At 40.4% G+C, this 19743-nt stretch overlaps 2 protein-coding genes across 3 annotated transcripts in view; one reads left to right on the top strand and one right to left on the bottom strand.

Annotated features, from left to right (window-relative positions):
* WDR76 (WD repeat domain 76) overlaps positions 1-5650 on the bottom strand; it is a 55782-nt gene extending 50132 nt beyond the window's left edge. Inside the window, exons 1-2 of the mRNA XM_065906737.1 lie at positions 5543-5650; positions 4319-4729 (exon numbers count right to left, since the gene is read on the bottom strand). Coding sequence (XP_065762809.1) covers positions 4319-4729; positions 5543-5599 — 468 coding nt within the window. The 5' untranslated portion in view covers positions 5600-5650. The remainder of the gene's footprint in view (positions 1-4318; positions 4730-5542) is intronic.
* Positions 5651-7525: 1875 nt separating this feature from the next.
* Positions 7526-19440, top strand: MFAP1 (microfibril associated protein 1). Of its 2 annotated transcripts, none has more exons than XM_065906383.1 (9): positions 7526-7747; positions 11321-11540; positions 12668-12797; positions 13067-13254; positions 13994-14102; positions 14206-14366; positions 15277-15436; positions 17863-17952; positions 18046-19440. In XM_065906383.1, the coding sequence occupies exons 1-9, from the start codon at positions 7669-7671 to the stop codon at positions 18226-18228; spliced, it is 1320 nt and encodes a 439-aa protein (XP_065762455.1). In that variant the 5' UTR covers positions 7526-7668; the 3' UTR covers positions 18229-19440. The 2 variants fall into 2 exon arrangements, with proteins under 2 accessions (XP_065762455.1, XP_065762453.1); XM_065906381.1 differs by having other exon boundaries at positions 15259-15436.
* Positions 19441-19743: the final 303 nt, after the last annotated feature.

Genomic DNA, 19743 nt, shown 5'->3' with positions numbered 1-19743 from the left:
GGAGCAACCAGATCCGTGCAACAAAACTACTGCCAAGTGTCACAACTACTGAAGCCTATGTGCCTAGAGCTGATCCCCCAGAAGAGAAACCACTATGAGAAGCCCACACACAACAAAGAGTAGTCCCCATCTGCCATAACCAGAGAAAGCCCATGAATAGCAACAAAGACCAAAAATGCATAGAGCAGCCAAAAATAAAAATAAATTTTTTAAAATTTAAATTAAAATTCAAAACACTTGTACAAATGACCCTGTCAGGAAAGTGAAAACAAAGTCCCAGCATGGGAGAAAATATTTGCAAATAATATATCTAGTAAAGATCCAGTGTCCAGAATATATAATTACAATTCAACAAAACAAAGACCAAAAAAAAAAAAAAAAAAGGACAACTTAATTCTTTTTAAATTTTTTAATTGAAGCATAATTGCTTTACAGAATTCTGTGGTTTTCTGTCATACATCAACAATAATCAGCCATAGGTACATCCACGTCCCCTCTCTCTTGAACTTCCCTCCCATCTCCCCCCAGCCCACCCTTCAGCCTGTCACAGAGTCCCTGCTTGCCTTCCCTGAGTCACCCAGCAAATTCCTACTGGCTATTTTACCTGTGCTATTTTAAATATTCATGTTACTCTCTCCATACACCTCACCCTCTCCCCCCTCCCCTTCCCCAACATCCACAGGTCTGTTTTCTCTGTCTGTTTCTCCATCGCTGCCCTGGAAATAAATTCATCAGTGCCACCTTGCTAGATTCCATATACAGGTGTCAGTATACAATATTTGTATTTCTCTTTCTGACTTACTTCACTCTGTATAATAGGTTCTAGGTTCATCCACCTCTTTAGAACTGACTCAGATGCGCACGACCTAATTTTTTAAATCGGCAAAGAACTTAAATAGACATTTCTCCAAAGTACAAATTGCAAGCAAGCACATGTAAAGATGTTCAACATGATTAGTCATTAGAAAAATGCAAATCAAAACCACAATGAGATACCACTTCACATCCACTAGTAAGGCTATTACCAAAATAGTTAAGGAGTGAAGTAACGGTCACAAAAAGACAAACACTGTAGGATTCCACTTATATATGGTACCTATAGTAGTCAAATCCATAGAGACAGAAAGGAGAATGGTTAGGGGCTGAAAAGAGGTAGGGGAATGAGGAGTTTTTTAACGGGTATGGGCATGTGTGCTAAGTCGCTTCAGTCGTGTCCGACTCTGCGACATTATGGACTCTGGCCCTCCAGGCTCCTCTGTCCCTGGGGATTCCCCAGGCAAGAATACTGGAGTGGGCTGCCATGCCCTCCTCCAGGGGATCTTCCCAACCCAGGGATCAAACCTGGGTTTCTTATGTCTCCTGCACTGGCAGACAGGTTCTTTACCACTAGTGCCACTTGGGAAGCCCTTATGAGAATAGAGTTTCAGTTCTGCAAGATGAAAAGAGTTCTGGTTTTCCAATATGTACATTTACATAACACTACTGAACTGTACACTTAAAAATGGCAAAGAGGTAAATTTTATATTGTGTATTTTACTTCAATTAAAAATTTTAAATGTTAAAAAAGACCTAAGTATTACTGAGGGTATACAGAGATTGGATTTTTTTTCCACACATTGCTGTTGGTTATGTAAAAATAGCGCAGTCACTTTAGAAAACAATTTGACGATGCCTCAAAAAGCTAAACACAGTTACCCTATTTCACTCCAAGGTGTGTGTGTGTGTGTGTGTGTGTGTACCCAAGAGAATGGAAAACGTCACATAAAATCTCACAAGTAAATGCTCATGGCAGCATTATTCTTAACAGCAAAAAAAAGTGAAAACAACTCAAATGTCCATCAACTGATGAATGCATAAATAAAATGTGGTATATCCATACAATGGAATAGCCATGAAAGGAAATGAAGTACCAATACATGCTACATGAATGAACCCTGAAAACATGCTAAATGAAAGAAGTCAGACCAAAAAAGTCATATATTGTATAATTCCATTTATATGAAATGTCCAGAATAGGCAAATATACAGAGACATATAGTAGATAAGTGGTTTTCCAAGGCTGAGAGAGGGAGGGGTAAGGGTTTATAGTCACTACTGACAGGTATGCAGTTTCTTTTTGGAGTGATAAAAATTTATTAAATTGGATAGTGATGATGGCTGCACAGCTTCATGTATATACACAAAAAACACTGAATTATACACTTTAGTATATGTGAATTCTGTCTTAATAAAGAAATAAACATACGCTTGGTGACAGAAACCAAATATTTACATAGTCTCAAAGTATCTTCCTCAAAGTATTCAGTAATTACCAAGGGAAAAATATTAAGTTTACACTGGAAAATCCTGGCAGACACCACTTTAGCTAAATGATGAAGGTCAACATCACCAGTAAGATATCAACATCACGTACACTCTGATAAGATACACTGAGGAGTGCACCGTCACTTCTGTGGTATCCTTCCCCAAAATGCAAAATCTTAATCTGATCATGAGAAAATAGCAGATAAACCCAAACTGAGGGCTTCCCACGTGGCTAAGTGGTAAAGAATCCACCACCAAAGCTGAAGACTCAGGTTCAATCCCTGTGTCAAGAAGATCCCCTGGAAAAGGAAATGGCAACCCACCCCAGTAATTCTTGCCTGGGAAATCCCATGGACAAAAGAGGCTGACAGGCTACAGTCCATGGGGTCACAAAGGGTCAGACACAACCTACTGACTTAACAACAACAACAAACACAAACTGAGGGACATTATATGTCTTTGATGTGACAAAAGCCATCCTTCATTTAGAAAGAAATAAGCTTATAAACTAAATACTGTTCCTAAAACATGGTACCATAAATTTTTACCCCCAAACGATAATTAATGAAAGGGAAGAGAAAAAAAGAATGAAATGTTCTAAAAAAGATGTGAGATCTTTCAGCTTGTCATAAGAAAATGTATGCTAAGCATTTATGACTCTGTTTGACTATCTCCAGTACTATCTCATGTTCTAATTTCTGACCCCATTTGTTGCTGTTGTTTAGTCGCTAAACCATGTCTGACTCTTTCGAGACCCCATGGACTGTAACCCGCCAGGCTTCTCTGTCCAAGGGATTTCCCAGGCAAGAATACTGAAGTGGATTGCCATTTCCTTCTCCAGGGGATCTTCATGACCCAGGTATTGAACCCGAGGGTCCTGCATTGGCAGACAGACTCTCCACCGCTGAGCCAAAGGGAGAAGCCCTATTTATTTTACATCAAAACAAAATCTGCTTTATATTAAGCCTCAAATACTCAGAGTCTAAGAAGCAAAAGAGACAATCCAGTCCACTGGCTCTCAAAGTCCAGTCCTGGACCAGTCTCTAGGAAGTTATTTTAGACATTCAAATTCAACACTCACTCAAAACTTCTGAATCAGAGACAGGTGGTGAAGCCCTGCAACAGGGTTTTAACAAGCTCCCCAGGTAATTCTAATACAGGCTAAAGTTTGAGAATCTACCAATCTCATCTAATTCCCTCACCATAGAAGTGACTTGCTTAAAGGTACACGGTTTAAGAGTGGCCATGCCTAAAACCTAGGCTTCCAACCCCCAGTCCAATGCATTTCTGACAGCCCACACTGTCCCACCACAGGTCCTAGTTCATTACAACACTGCCTCAATTATCCTATCTCCCTTTCCCTATCATCATTTTCTGTTCCAGTTCCATCTACTTCTTATCACATGGTAGGGTCATAAAACTTGTCACTTTAAATGAAATACAACATTCCCGGTAGGCAATAAGAGCCAAAAGAGTTAGATGCTTAATTCTTAAACTGATTCGAACTATCATTTCTAACAGAATTAGTGTTTTTCATGTATCTTCTCTACTACACCGTTTGTCTCCTTTACGTAATTAAGGGAATTATTCAGCACATCAATGCAGTCAATTAATGGTGATTTTCCCACCTTAACATCGAGTTACTCAAGTACTATATGTCCTTTACAAGTCAACCTCTTCTGGTATACTATGCATAAACAAGTAAAGGCGAGCAAGACACGGTAAAGTAGGAGTAAGCTCAAAAACAAGTGCAGCAAACTGAGAAAGAGAGAGAGGCAAAATCAATCCTCTCCTTCACAAACCAAAACCAAGAGCCTCCCAAAGAAGGAAAAAAACAAGAGCCAGATAAACTCAAGGAAATTGTCTGTTGTACATTTAAAAAATGAAATTTCACTTAAGTATAAATTAGATGGTAAAATAATTTGAGCTAAAGAGACCCTTGATAACCCTGGCTTAACAAAACTCCAAATTTTGAAACATGAAAATCTGAATAAGCTAGTAATTAGATTCTTACCAGGCCTGGTGTGGTGTCTTCATCACTGTCTCCTCCCTGGCTGCTTTCTGTATCAGCACTGAGAACCACGGTATCTGAAGGGCTCTTGGCCTGCCATTTGTTGCTTTCAGCAGGAACATCCAAGGATGATTTTTGCAGAGTGGATTCTTCCTTGGAAGATGTGGCTTCCATCTTTGGAGTTAAAATCCTTCTGCAACTTTTCTTTATTTCAGCTTTCTTAGATTTCTTACATGTCACTTCATTGTTAGAATTCTTATCTAATAGGGATTTGGGGCGCTTAAGTTGGCCTGTCTTGTAGTTACTGAGTGAAAAGGGGACCAGATACACCTTAGCTGTTTCTACTAAAACTGTAGTCTGTACCGGTCTCAGAGATACATCAGCGATGTTTTGGTTTTCCTTATATTCATTCACCTATTCAGGTCAATAAAGGAAAACAGTATTAAAATTCCAGGTCCTGAGCCTTATCTTAGTCTTTACAACCCATAGACTCCAGCCCACCAGGCTCCTCAATCCATGGGTTTCTCCAGGCAAGACCACTGGAGTGGGTTGCCATGCCCTCCTCCAGGGTTATCCTCCCAACCCAGGGATCGAACCCACTTCTCTTCTGTCTCCTGCATTCTCGGGCAGGTTCTTTAGCACTAGCACCACCTGGGAAGTCCCACAGATCTGTGTAAGTAACTCTAATTCCTATTTCATAATGACAACATCAATCCCAGCTGACAGCCTGTAAGGAAACTTTTTTCCCTCCAAAATCTAGATACCTAATTCATTAACCTAAATAGAATTATTATACTGCGCACATTTCTGAGCCATGAGTCCCCCAGACCAATAATAAAAATGACTACAATTTGTAATTGAGAAAACTGAGTAACTGGAACTGTTCCAAGAGTGGGAAACTCACTAAAACGACTGCAAAAGCAAACGCAGACTTCCTGATCCCAGCCTGACGCTGTTTCTGGGGTTACTGACAGACATCTTCCTTGGGGCTAAGGGCCCAGTTTCCATAGAGGAAAACCAGGACAGGCATCCCCGCTTATCTTTTGAAGCAGCACCCGGAAAAACCCAAAACCCGTTACACTGAGAGATGCCGCCAAAGAGCGGGAAGTAGTTTTGCAGCAAGGAGGTGCCGGTTGGCAAGTCCTCCCCGGCCTATGCCAGGCATATCCCTCACGAAGAATGAGGCAGCAACACACCCGAAAGGGACAAGCGGTTTCTCACATTCACCTGAAGTCGCTGTCTGGAGCCCCCCTTCTGCTCAGCCTCCGCGCGGGACCCAGACATCTTTCCGCAGCCTAGCTGCTGGCGTCTTCCCGCCAAGACTGCGGCGAGGCGGGGATGCGTGGAGACGGGAGGGGCGGGGAGGAGCCCTGCGCCGGGGAGGCGCGGGCGGCGGAGGGCGGCGCTGCCCCCGGGGGGCCGGCGGGAGGGCGAAGGGGCACGGGGCATTGCATTTCCGCCGAGGTACGCAAGCTTGCCAGCCTCACCCCAAACTCAAATTCTTTAGGGAAGTGAAGGGACCGAATCGACATTTTTACCTTGGATCCCGGTGGTTTTTGACGCTGCTGATGCCTGTATCTTACTTTGAAAACCACTTGCGCTTCTCCTAAAGAAAAACCACCTCGCCTAGCAATGTGAGCCTGGAAAAGATTCAGGGTTACTTAGTTGCCAGATGAACTAGAGAAGAAATGAAATCAACCTGCCGGCTTTACCTCGACCCGATGGTTCCTTGTGATGCCCCCACCAGAAAATTATGCCCTATGGCTACCGTATTCTCTTCTTCCTAGGAAGGAAAGTATTTTGACTTTTTTTCCCCCCAAGAGCTGATAAGGTGGTTTAAAACTTCACCCACCAGTTAACTAAGATTCTAGTGATGACTTTACAAAGTCCAAGGACAGGGGGAAAGTCTTAAATAATTTTTGTATCACAAAGTACCATAAATAAGATTTTAGGACACTTTATTTCTTATAGTCATTGTCATATGAAAAGTTGTTTTGTTGTTTTCTATTTTCTGGGTTGCCAAGAGCGGAAAGAATTGCCTTCCCATTAGATTTACTCCCTCGGGATAGCATAATTTCAGAGCTGATATATTTACAATACAAATTTCTATCAACTCTACTTTTACAGTACTTTGTAGCTCAAAATTTGTGTCGTGCACTGTTCTTTGATTGAGACTTGCCAATTTTATTTCTTCTCCCAGCCCAATTGTAGAACAGGTGAAACCACTTGAGAAGTAATGCTACTAACAGTACCTTCAGAAAAGTTCCCTTCAGCAATTTTCACTCCCAGACTCAAAAATTACTGATAAAATCAAACTTCACAAAGCCTGATATATGCCATATTTCTGGACTTCAAGACTTTGCTCACACTGTCCCTTCTCTCCCTACACAGCAGTTATAAAATCTTTTCTACAGTGCGTGTGTTCTACCAACTAGCCTTTTTTTTTTTTTCTTAACACGATCCACCTAGAAAATTGGGGTTATTTGTTCCTATTCTATGAACCCTTTAAGGCTTAACAAAATAAAATTCAAGTTGCTGGAGGACACGAGCCTTTTAACAATATTCCATACTCCTTAGAGAGATCTAAGTGAGCTAAACACAAGTGCTTAATAATCACTTACGGACCCATACACAAACATTCCAGCCAGGAATATGTTGTAATAGGCAGTCTCCAGAAATGGACAGAACGGAAAGCTTAATAGTGTTCGGATTTCAGACATTATTCTAAGCCGCTTGGGGGATTTTTTTTTTTTTTTCTCTTGCCACTGGCCTAAATTACCACCACTTACCCTCAAGTGACCAAAAAATACCTCACCACAATCCGCTCAGCCTCATCAACTGAGCTAATCAAGTGCTGTTAACGGGATTTCTATTCCGATTAAACTCTGAGCTTTCAAATTTGACAATCTGAACAAACTGCAGTTCATTATCTCCTGAGTTTCATTATTCATCACTACCCTATAATACTCGGGTTCAGACCAACCTAACCAACAAAACCTTTACTTGAGACTTCCCTCGTCGCAGAGTCTTAACAGCAAATCCCAGTGGAGCCAACTTCCCGCACGGAAGACGCGTACAAACACTGCGAGGCTGCGAACGCCAGAGCAGTCTATGGACATGCGCCGTAACAGACTCCGCCTTCTAGTCCTAGGCGTCTAGAAGTCCTCCACAATCCCACAATCCTCTGGTCGCGTACTTCCGGTTTTTCTAGCTCTGCCGTAGGTGGTGTTTCTATCAGTCGCGCAGCAGTTTCCAGTGGCCCTAGGAGGAGAGGGTTTTCTCTTTTCGTTGACGTTGTAGCTGTTCACTTTGAAATCAGTCGAGTTTCGGGAGCCACCGCCGCTGTCGTCAACATGTCGGTCCCAAGCTCACTCATGAAGCAACCGCCCATTCAGTCAACGGCTGGGGCCGTCCCGGTTCGCAATGAGAAAGGTACTGTGTTGAGCGATTTTCCAGTCCGATCTTACCTCTTTCGCCAGCATATTCCAAACTTACCCCGGGCCCACCACCTTATCCCCAGCAATCCTTAAGACCCTGCCCCTATTTCTTCGACTTTCCCCGTCAAATTCGGATCCGATCGCGGTGCTACTTTTAGAACTCATCTTGTTAGTAGAACCTGGGTGCTCTCTCCACCAATAAGTTAGGCTAATATAGTGAATGCCTGCTATTTGCATGGCGTTGTGTGGCATTTCATTGTCCATTGTCTGATTTTGGTGCTTTTATAACTCGTATCATTGTAATTACGTGTCCACCTCCGTCTACTACATCGTAAGTTAATAACCTACTTGAGGCAGGAACTCTATCTTAAAACTTTTTATCCCTTTCAGCCATCGCAGTGACTGTATTTGTTAAATTGAATACAGAATGGTGTAAAACTGTGGTGTAAGGAACTCACAGTCTGTAGATGTGAGACATACAAAAGGAGGCACATTCTGAACAAGTTTGTGGTCTTTCCCACCTATAAAACCTGTCACATAGTTGATATAAACGAAATGCTTTGGGAGGACAGAGAAGGAGTAATCTCTTCAGATTGGAGTATTTAACTTGATCTTTAAAGGATGAGTAGGATTCTTATGAGTGCAGATGGATGAAGGAAAACTGTACTTGTTCGGGGAGTCAGACTGAAAGTTCTAGTTTTTTCAGTAAAGTATTTGGAAAATAATGTCAGTTCTTTTTATCTTTTAAATATACAGTATCTATCTTTGTGTATTCTGCCCTTTGTTGTTGTTTTTTCTTCTTAAATCAACATGACTTTGCAGAAGTGTCCTTTGGATACATGAAGATCTTATTCATTCATTTTAACTGCTTGTTGTTTAGTCGCTAAGTCCTGTCTGACTCTGGGACTCCATGGGACTGTAACTCACTAGTTTCCTCTGTCCTTGGGATTTCCCAGGCAAGATTACTGGAGCAGGTTGCCATTTCCTTCTCCAGGGGATCTTCCCTACGAAGGGATAGAACCAATGTCTCCTTCATTGGCAGGTGGATTCTTAACTCTGAGCCACCAGGGAAGCCCTTTAACTGCTTATAAGTTCCATTGTATAATTAAACCACAGTTTGATCCCTGTTGAGGGACACTTAATTGTTGTTTTGTTACTTTTTTTCCTTTTACAAGTAGTGCTTAAACATGTCTCTTTAGTGCACTTACGTAAAAATTTCTACTAGGGTAGTGTGAATCTATATTGACACATCATTTATCATTCAGTCAGTAGTTTACATTAAGATTCACTCTGATGTACATTCTATAGATTTGGACAAATGTATAGGGATATATATCCATCGTTATGGTATCACACAGTATTTTCACTTAGTAATATGCATTTAAGGTTCCTGCATGTATTTTCATGGCTTGATAGCTCTTTTTGTCTTGTTGTTGCTGAGTAATATTCCACCATCTGGATGTACCATAGTTTACTTATCCATTCACTGTGTGAAAGACACCTTGGTTGCTTACAAGTTTTGACAGTTATGAACAAAGCTACAATATCCATGTTCAGGTTTTTGTGTTTTGCTCCTTTGTATAAATAGCAAAGAGCAGAAATTAGATCATATGGTAAGAGTATGCTTAGTTTTGTATGAAACCACCAAACTATCTTCCAAAGTGGCTGTGCCATTTTGCACTCCCACCAGCAATAAATCAGAGTTCCTGTTGCTCCACATTCTTACCAGCATTTGGTATTGTCAGAGCTCTGGATTTTGGCCATTCTGTGTGTAGCAGCAGCTCATTTTTTTTTTTTTAATTTGCATTCCCTGAAGACATATAAGGGCTTCCCATGTGGCTCAGTGGTTTAAAAAAATACTGCCAATGAAGAAGACAAAGGTTTGATCCCTGGGTAAGGAAGATGCCCTGGAGGAGGAAATGGCAACTCACTCCAGTACTCTTGCCTGGAGAATCCCCATGGACAGAGGATCCTGGCAGGCTACAGTCCATGGGATCGCAAAGAGTCGGACATGACTAAGCCACAGAGCATGCACGAAGACATAAAATGTGGACCATCTTTTCACATACTTATTTGCCATCTGTATATCTTCTTTGGCAAGGTGTCTGTTAAGGTCTTTTACCTCACCTTGTTCTTCAGAATTGTCTTGGCTCTTTTTGACCTCCTGTTCTTCCATATGATTTTAGAATCAGCCTGGAGACGGCTTTTAATGAAATTACATTAAAATTATAGAGCACGCATTTATTGATTTACTTGGGCACAGTTGCCATCTTCTCATCTTTGAACATGATACATTTCTTCATTTATTTTGATCTTTTATATCTTTAAAACAACTATATTTTATATTTTTACTCCTATAGCCTCACACATCACTTGTTGAATTTATTCCTTAGTATCTTATAGATTAGTTGCTATTGTACATAGTATTTTTAAAGTATTTTCTAATTATATGTAGCCAATGTACAGGTACATTTATTTTTATCTAGCATTTATACACCTTTCTACTTGAATTTTTTAAGCTTCTCTGGTTATCTTGTATTTTCTACATAAGTAATCATATTGGCTGCAAATTGTGGAAGTTTCTTCCTTTTTAATTCTTACCTTTTATCTCTTTCTTTTCTTATTGCCCTGAAACCATGATACAGTGTTGATTAGAAGGTATGATAGGGACAACCTAATGATGCCCACTGTTTTTTAAAAGAGTACTTCTAATATTTATCATTAAATATAATGTTTGCTGTACCTATTGTTAAGATTGTGTGACTGTAAGTATATAAGCTTTAAAAAGTACATTACTTTTTCCCCTGTTAATTTTCTAAGGTTAAGCCATCCTTGTAGTCCTGGGCTAAATCTTTAATTATGTCCCTATAGCTTAGAGGGGCTTCTTGGTTAGTTTTTATGTTGCCTGTATCTATGTTTGTAAGTGAAGTCCACCTAAAGTTTTCCCTTGAACTGTCTAGCTTGGTTATCCAGGTTGTATTCATCTTAGAAAATGTGTTGGTTAGTTTTCACTCTTTTTCTGTTCATTGGATTGTAAAAGACAGATAATCTACTCTTGCAGGTTTGGTAGCACATAAGCTAAAAGAAAAGGTAGAAATAAACATTAGAAGATCAAGTTATGTGGTAATAGATTATATAGAGACTGCCAGAGAAATATCTTGAGGAACTAAAAGAATGACCAAACACCATTTCAATCTTATATTCCCACTTAGGTCGCCCTTACTGTGTGCTGGGCACCGTTACAAATAATTCACTTAAGCATATAGTTAAGGTGGATGTAGTCTCCCTGTTAGGAAGGACTTTGTATTGTTTCACTGCCCACCCTTCCTCCACTCACTGTACCCAAGCTAAACCTCATCATCATTAGTGTTGGTGTTCACAGGGACGCCTTCTCATGACTTGGCCTTTGTAGGAAAAAGATGTAGTTGAATAGATGTTTGGGTCCGGGCTCCTTCTCCTGCTTGGACTTGGTTTGCCAGGAATACAGGGCTTTTTCACCTGGAAAGGCCAAGGGTTGAAGGACATTGGGGAAGAGGTTACTGAAACGTAAGTTCTGTCTCTTATCCAGGTGAGATTTCGATGGAAAAAGTGAAGGTAAAACGTTATGTGTCGGGAAAGAGGCCAGACTATGCCCCTATGGAGTCCTCAGATGAGGAGGATGAAGAGTTTCAGTTCATTAAGAAAGCCAAAGAACAAGAAGCAGAGCCCGAGGAACAGGAGGAGGATTCATCTAGTGACCCTCGGCTGCGGCGTTTGCAGAACCGTATTAGTGAAGATGTGGAGGAGAGGTAATGACGAGGGCTGTGTTATCCTGGACGTGAACCCAGCAACAATTGCTAATACTTGAGTAGTACTTACTGTGTACCAGGCACTGTTCCTGGTATATTACTTTAACTAATTGTTGTAATCCACATGATTTTATGAGGGTATGATTATCCCCATTTTTACCAGTCAGGAAACTGAAGCAGAGTGGGCTTTGGAAAATGATTCATTAAGGGGATTGAAAGCACAGATCGCTGGTTGGTTTGTTGAGGGGTCTTTTTAGCACAGAGATGTTTTCTAAAATTTGAGAAATTGATCTTTTCCAGGTAATTATTCTAAAAGCTAATGAGGAGAAATGATACCGATGAAGTAGGAGAAAAGGACTGATGAGTGGTCTCACGTCAGAAAAGGACCCCTCCCAACAAGGGATTTTGTGTATTTTGTATCGACTGAGACATTACCTTACAGAGTAGCCAGAGGTTCCCAACTTTTACAGTTCACATTGTCTCAGGAGTTTTTTCACAGAGCCTGTGGGCCCAAACAGTTCTTTTTATTTTATTAAGTAGTTAAAGCCAAATGATTTAATAAATATTTATATCCTAGCAACTTAGGTACTTGAAAACTTTAATACCTATAAGAGAAAAAATATTTTTATTTCATTTTTATATAACCACAGTTACTTACTACTGGGGGTTTTTTTGTGTGCCTCTTGGGCACTGACAACTTCTCAAACCTCAGAGTCACATTGACACTGTCACCCATTTCCAGTTCTATATTGACTTTCATGCAGAACTTGCTTTTTATCACAGCAGCCCAAAAAAAAAAAGAACAATTTCACAAAGATACGATACCACTGAAAGGAAATATAATGTGATCTGCTGTTGAAAGTCAACTACTTTGAGCTTTACAGTATATCCCAGGGCACCCAGCTAAGCTTGGTCCACTGCCCCAGGGTGCCTCAGCATACATGTAATGTTTTAGGTCCAACTGGACTGTTTCTTTTGACACTGAGTTAGTTTCTTTAATCTGCCCCTCAGTTTCCTAATCTCGAAACTTCAGTACTAGTAAAAGGAAGCGTCACGTCCTGGTGCCCTGTGACTAAGGAAGGGTCGTTTTTGTGAGGTTGGTATTACAGTCGGACGCTGTCTTTCAGGTTGGCTCGACACCGGAAGATAGTGGAACCTGAAGTGGTTGGAGAAAGTGACTCCGAGGTAGAAGGAGATCCTTGGCGCATGGAACGAGAAGATAGCAGTGAAGAAGAGGAAGAAGAGATTGATGAAGAGGTATGATTAAGGAAAGTGGGAAGTTCTTTCTGGGTGGAAGAAGAAATTAGGGCCAGTGCTCCTTTGTTGAGCCCTTAGAAGCATAAGATATCTGCTTTTGGCAGAAGTCAGATCCAGTGTTCCCTACTTGTTTTGGATAGGATTGAAATAGAGTGGTACTAAGTTGCATTTACTCAACCAGAGTTTGTTGAGCTTGATGAGGTAAGAATAAAAAGCCACCGCAGAGCACAGGCTGTTTGGCTGACTGGCTTGGACATGTAACTTGATAGGAAATAGAACGGCGCCGTGGCATGATGCGCCAAAGAGCACAGGAGAGAAAAAATGAAGAGCTGGAAGTCATGGAGGTGGAAGACGAGGGACGTTCTGGGGAGGAGTCCGAATCAGAGTCTGAGTATGAGGAGTACACAGACAGTGAGGATGAGATGGAGCCTCGCCTTAAGCCAGTCTTCATTCGGAAGTAAGTATTTCACAGACCTGGCCTGAATCCACATAATTACTGCTTTCTGGGTCTGAAGAGGAAAGCCTCTTTTCTGACTCATGCTCTTCTGAAATGCAGGCAGTAAGTGAAAGTCTTCCACCCGGTGCCCCAGCTCAGCAGAGTGTTTGCTGAGGAGTGGCTTGGTGCTGGGCTTCCCAAGTGGCTCAGTGGGTGAAGAACCCACCTGCCAATGCAGGAGACATGAGTTCGATCCCTGGGTTGGGAAGATCCCCTGGAGGAGGGCATGGCAACCCACTCCAGTATTCTTGCCTGAAGAATCCCATGGACAGAGGAGCCTGGCAGGTTACAGTCCATGGGGTCACAAGGAGTCAGACACAAGTGAAGCGACTGAGCACGCACACACGAATGTTGGTGATGGTCTGAGTTAGTTTTCACATCTCCTTTTCCACTTAAAGAAAACATACCTGCCAAGGTCTTATATTATTTTAAATACAAAATCAAGCTTAAGAGCAAATTCCTATTCCTTTCCTAATGGCTAGAAATCCTACAGTCCAGCAGGTTTCTTGATATTCAGGCAGTTCAATGATGATGGGATTTTGATGTTCTAAAGACCGGAAATGATTCCCACTTTTAGCTCTTTGCAAATAATAAAGCCAGAAACCATTTGGCTTTGTCTGGTTTGAATGCAACTTGATTTAGGGAACAAAGAGCCCCACTCTAAGGACTTTGGACAATTAACAGGACCTCTGTGCTGCAGGAAGGACCGGGTGACGGTTCAAGAACGTGAGGCTGAAGCGTTGAAACAGAAGGAGCTGGAGCAGGAGGCCAAACACATGGCTGAGGAGAGACGCAAGTACACACTCAAGGTGCTGGGCATGGCTGTGAGGACTGAGTGTGAGGAGTTGTGTGTTTCGGTCTGTCTGAGGGAGAATAAGGAAGTCCAACAGTTGAATTGTTCTCCCTATCCAGATTGTAGAGGAGGAAACCAAGAAAGAGCTGGAGGAGAACAAGCGGTCTCTGGCTGCCCTGGATGCACTCAATACTGATGATGAAAATGATGAGGAGGAATATGAGGCCTGGAAAGTTCGAGAGTTAAAGAGAATCAAGAGGGACAGAGAAGACAGAGAAGCGTGAGTAATAGGATGAGCTTAGAGCTTAATACCGCTGGGTGGTCATGTTCCTACCAGGGTAGCTCTCAGGCTCCACACCTACTGTAAGTTCCATTCTAGCTTTCTTCAGGGTTCCTACAGCTAGGTGTGTTCCCCATAACTGAAATGTGGCTTATTATAATAAAATCAGGGAAGAGAAACACATTTTGTCAGTGTTTCTCCACGATAAGAGTGCAGCTGATACTCCCTTTAGTAGTTTCCTGATAGACACAAACTAGTTACTAGCTTTAATCAGTTTTCTGTTATTGCATAACAACCCAACCCAAAAGTATGTGATTTAAAACAATTATTTCTCACAATTTTGGAGGTTACTATGCAGTTCCTCTACCATACTCACTATTAGAGCAAAATCATCTTGGAGCTGCACCACCCATTCCTAAAAACTACTAGGAATGCTTTTCTTTCTTTTTTTTTTTTTTTTAAGAAAAGGGACCTGTGAATCTGCACCTCCCAAAAAAGGTTAAAACTGCTGCAATCTAGTTAATGATGGTAACCCTTGGTTTGTGACATGTAAGCACATTACTAAAGAAATACCAGTCAAGTCTTCTACAGAATTAAATTCTGATTTTTTTTTTTTAAACAAAGGTGGCTCTTCAGGGAAGGGAAATTCGTAATGTTATAAAATCAAGCAGTAGTAGTATGCCTGAACCTCAAAAAGACTAGAATCAACTTTCTGAAGTTTGCAGTACCTGGTCTTTGTGCATAATGAAGACTACCTGACCTTTTTATGTATTAAACTTCAGATCTTAATTCCTAACAGTAAGCAGAATTGATGAAGATAGATAATGCTTGAAAGGAGGTGGGACTGTGTCATATGTAGATAACTGGGTCTTTCTGAAACTAAAATAAATAGTTTTCATTCTCTGAACAGACTTGAGAAGGAGAAAGCAGAAATTGAACGAATGAGAAACCTAACTGAGGAAGAGAGGCGAGCTGAGCTTCGGGCAAATGGCAAAGTCATTACCAACAAAGCCGTTAAGGGCAAATATAAGTTCCTACAGAAGTACTATCACCGGGGTGCCTTCTTCATGGTAAGAAGTGAAAAGAGACTGGAATAACCCCCCATTTTCCTACCAGTGGTCAACTTTCTCATTTGCCTTTTGCCTGTGAAGAATAAAACCAAACAGAGGAAAGCACTGGCAGCAGGATTTCAGAAATGGCAGCAGCTGTTGTCTTTTGGCCCCAGCTCTCAGGAGGAAATGATTAACAGCAGAATTGAGGAACTGAAAGAGAGAGTGATCTAGACTAGACTAGACTACTTAGGTCCCCCAAATCACTTAGATATCATTTTTCATAGCTGAGAAATTTTGGTTATGAGAAAACCAAGCTCTGTAAAGAGCTTTAGATTAACTCATGTTTGGGTGGTTTAAGTTTAATTCACTTCATTCTCAGTGGACAGAAAGTGACTAAATCTGACCCGAAAGTTGTTAATTATCTAACCATTATTTGTAATGCCATGATCTTTGTTCTTTATATAAAAACCAAAGTCAAAACAGCAGTCTGTTAACCCTGTATAAAATGAAAAGGACTGCTTCCAAATTATTTGGATTAGCACTAGTGATAATTCCTTAGTAGAGAGATAGCAGGAAAGGAAATGGAAGAATTGATGACATTTATTACTCCAGTGGCATGTGGTTTGTTAAATTATTTCCTGATACTAAAGAAGTTTGTATCAAAAAGTAATCTAGCTTTTACAGATGCTGTTTAGCAAACCTTAAGTATCTCCACTGCAGCTAAATTCCTGCCTTTTGCTGTAGATACCAGTAAAATTTTTAAACTTTTAAAAATAAGGAGGATTCCTTATTCTTCTCCCACCAAAATCAGTCTATCTAGTCAGCAGGAAATGTTTGCTTATTATGTAGTTTTCCAGCCCACATAACTTTCTAGATAGGAGTCAGTGGAGATTATTAATTACTTCTTAGATTGCTTCAAAGTCATAAAATATCATTGCTTTAGCATTTCAACAGTTTTAATAATCAACCTCCTTAGAGAACCAGTGCATTCCTGACTAAGATACATAAGGGAAGGTTCATGTGAGTCTTTTGGTGCACATACTCAAATATCAACTCTTCACATCTGGACAAGGAAGGTGAAGTGGAAATGGCTTCTGAGATTAAATGAGGGACTCTCAGGCTCTAACAAGGAGAAAAGTTGGTCTCATGAAAGGCCTACCTTTAAACTGGGCCTTTCAAGAGCTGACAGGAACAGAGTATCCCAAAACTGTTTGGTTAAAAGATTCAGCCCTTCTGTGAAACTTTCCTTAAGATGGTACTGTTTTAATTCTTTCAGTACATATGTTTATGATCTGTATCACAACATTATAGTTGTATTTATATGTTGATTTGAAACTACTCTATAGTTGTTTTATACAGTTCATTAGATAAACCTTTTAAGCATTTAGCGTATGAAGGGTAGTACTGTTTAACACAGCCATAGCTCCTTGCCCTCAGAAGGCTTACAATCCAATAATAGAGCTAAGGCAAATAGATACTGTAACATAATAAGGAGTGAACGTACTAAAGGACTTCTGAAGAGAGAGGTGTTATATTTGGTAGGATTGAAAAGGATATCAAAGAGATGACATGTAAGATGTATAGACTTTCTAACATTTGGTGGTAGGAAGAAAGGAACCAGAAGAAATGGAGGCAGAAAGTATCATCTGTAAAGGCAAGGAGTACATTAAGGCTATGAAACATTTGGCCTTGACTAGTACACAGAGGAATTATGCTTATTTAGTAAAAGAAAGAACCTCTGAAAGCTTTTGAGCAGGACAAAGGTATAATGAGGGTTGTGTTTTAGGAAACACATTAATCTAATGAAATGTGTAAGGTTGACTGCAGGCAAAAACTGTTAATAACCAAAGTAATGAGAATCTAGAGAGAATGTTGGTCCTATTACAGAAGTTAAGTCAGGAAAAGGCTGATTTGGAAAATTTCAGAGATGTGGTTTTCACTTTAGTTGTGAGTTTGAAATCCCAACAGAATACCTAAGATATATATTGGGCAGTAGAAGAATCAGGATTGGGGATTTGAGAGGCCTGTATAAAGTTGAAATCATGTGAATGAATGAACATATTGAGTGAAAAGAATATAGCCAACCTTTAAGAATTAGCTACATTTAAGAAGGAAAGAGACAACACAAAGGAAAAAAGGAGTATCATCTCCTCAACTTGATGTAAGCTTTTGGTTCAGTAGGTTCAATGCCCTCTGGTTTCTTTTTATCCTTTGTTGTAAAATTTAATGAATTTGTAGTTTGAGGGACTTCCCCTGATAGTCCAGTGGTTACAACTCTTCGCTTAAACTGCAGGGTGGGGTGTGGGTTTAATCCCTGGTCAGGGAACTAAGCTCCTATATGCTGTACAGTGCAGCCCAAATAAATAAATAAAAATAATTTTAAATGGTTTGAAAAATGAGAGATACATAATAAAACCACAAGATTGATAAGACTTTTTTTACAGGATGAGGATGAAGAAGTATATAAGAGAGATTTCAGCGCACCTACCCTGGAGGATCATTTCAACAAAACCATTCTTCCGAAAGTCATGCAGGTACGGGGAACCTTAATGACATGAGAGAAAAGTAACGTATTGAGGCTGGACCATGATAAATCTGGTGGTATAACTCATCATTTATCCATACAGGTCAAGAACTTTGGACGCTCTGGTCGTACCAAATACACCCACCTCGTGGATCAAGACACCACCTCCTTTGACTCAGCATGGGGCCAAGAGAGTGCCCAAAATACAAAGTTCTTTAAACAAAAGGCAGCCGGGGTACGAGATGTATTTGAACGGCCATCTGCCAAGAAGCGGAAAACTACTTAGAGTTCAACTACTTGTTCTTCCAGCTGTGGGACACAAGGGGAAATCTCAGCATCTGGTCCTTGATTTGTTTTTACTACTATTCACATGGCCCCTGTATCCAGCCTGCTGAACCTACTGCCATACTTGTGGCACTGGGCAAACCCAGTCTTTGAAAGTGCTTTGTGGGGTTTGGACTCATGCCGAGAAGCCCACAAAAAAGCACTGTCCAGGTAGGATTAGAGGCTCCCACTTAGGACTATTTCTGAGAAATCTTGAATGTCATTACTGCTCTGGCTTCCCATATTCACTTGGGACTGTTCCAAGTTTCTTTTTCCAGCTCTGAGCTTGGGTTAGAAACATGGATGGACATGTAAGTGGACAATGTATTATTTCTACCTTACAGGAAGTCTAAAGTCATTGAAAACCTGTTTTGCATTTTTGGGTAAATTTTTCTAGGCAAACATACTTTTTGATCCATTTATGTTCAAGTGTCAAGAAATAAAAAAATCATACACCAAGAGGTTTTTTAGCATATCAGAAATAAAATGTGCAAGCTGACAAATAGCTGCCTATTAACTAAGATAAAAGACAGCAGGGAATTGCCAGGCAAAGGATGTTTCACATTTTAATCATACCCTTTCATCTCAGGAACAAGCACAGATGCTAGACAAGCTATATTGTAAATGGCACCTAGAATTATTCCGTGAGCAAATATGTGATTGTCATTGCTGTCTAAACTGTAGCTGTATATAGAACAAAACAGGACACACAAAACACGGACTCTAAGCAGCACACCAGTATCTGCTTGCCTGGCTCATGTTCCAAGGAGGGCACAGTGCTCTTGAGCTGCAGTGTAGTGACATCATGCTGGATATCACTGGCAGAGTTAAATTTTTCATTTAGTATGTACTACATAACCACCCTGCATATGGCAGAATATTAGGAGGCCTAGGGGTTATAAACAATGACATAACCAGTGGGAAGACTTATCTCTACATTGCATTTAAAAATGAGAAGGGCAAGGTCTTTTCACAATCTTTAAATGCCCCACTAGCAGAATCATTCATAAATCCTTAAGTGTCCTAGGATAAAAATATGAGTGTAAATAATTACTATGAAGTAATAAACACAAAGATGTATATAAGTCACTGTTGTATGTGCCAGGAGATACAATCTAAGAATTATCCTAGAGCCAAAATAAAAGTAAAAGCTACTTGTACCTGCTCATCACTTCTTAAAACAATCTATCAGATATGTATCATTTTACAGCTGAAGAAACAGAAGTTTAGCAAGGGTGACTTGGCCAAACTTGATCAACTTTTAAACTGCTTTCTCTCTAGGTTAGAAAATGGAATCTTAAGGTTTAAGTGCTGTGGTTCAGAATTAAAATAGTAATTAAATCAAAGTCTTTTCATAAATTAATTCTAAGACATAACCTTTGATAATTTCTTATTGTAGTTACCTGTTCCCACCTCAGTACCTAAACTGTAACTCACAGTGGCTTATGAACTGGATTGGTGACTTATATCTGTATAC

The sequence above is a fragment of the Muntiacus reevesi genome, chromosome 15 (assembly GCF_963930625.1).
Source record: "Muntiacus reevesi chromosome 15, mMunRee1.1, whole genome shotgun sequence".
Classification (NCBI taxonomy): domain Eukaryota; kingdom Metazoa; phylum Chordata; class Mammalia; order Artiodactyla; family Cervidae; genus Muntiacus; species Muntiacus reevesi.
This window is presented reverse-complemented; position numbering and strand designations above follow the sequence as displayed.

Bases quoted from the DNA above. Each gene is read 5' to 3' on its own strand.
- MFAP1 (XM_065906381.1), top strand. From the start codon at position 7,669: ATGTCGGTCCCAAGCTCACTCATGAAGCAACCGCCCATTCAGTCAACG. The intron at 13,255-13,993 runs GTAAGTATTTCA...TCTGTGCTGCAG, and splicing joins AAGCCAGTCTTCATTCGGAA to GAAGGACCGGGTGACGGTTC. The intron at 15,437-17,862 runs GTAAGAAGTGAA...CTTTTTTTACAG, and splicing joins ACCGGGGTGCCTTCTTCATG to GATGAGGATGAAGAAGTATA.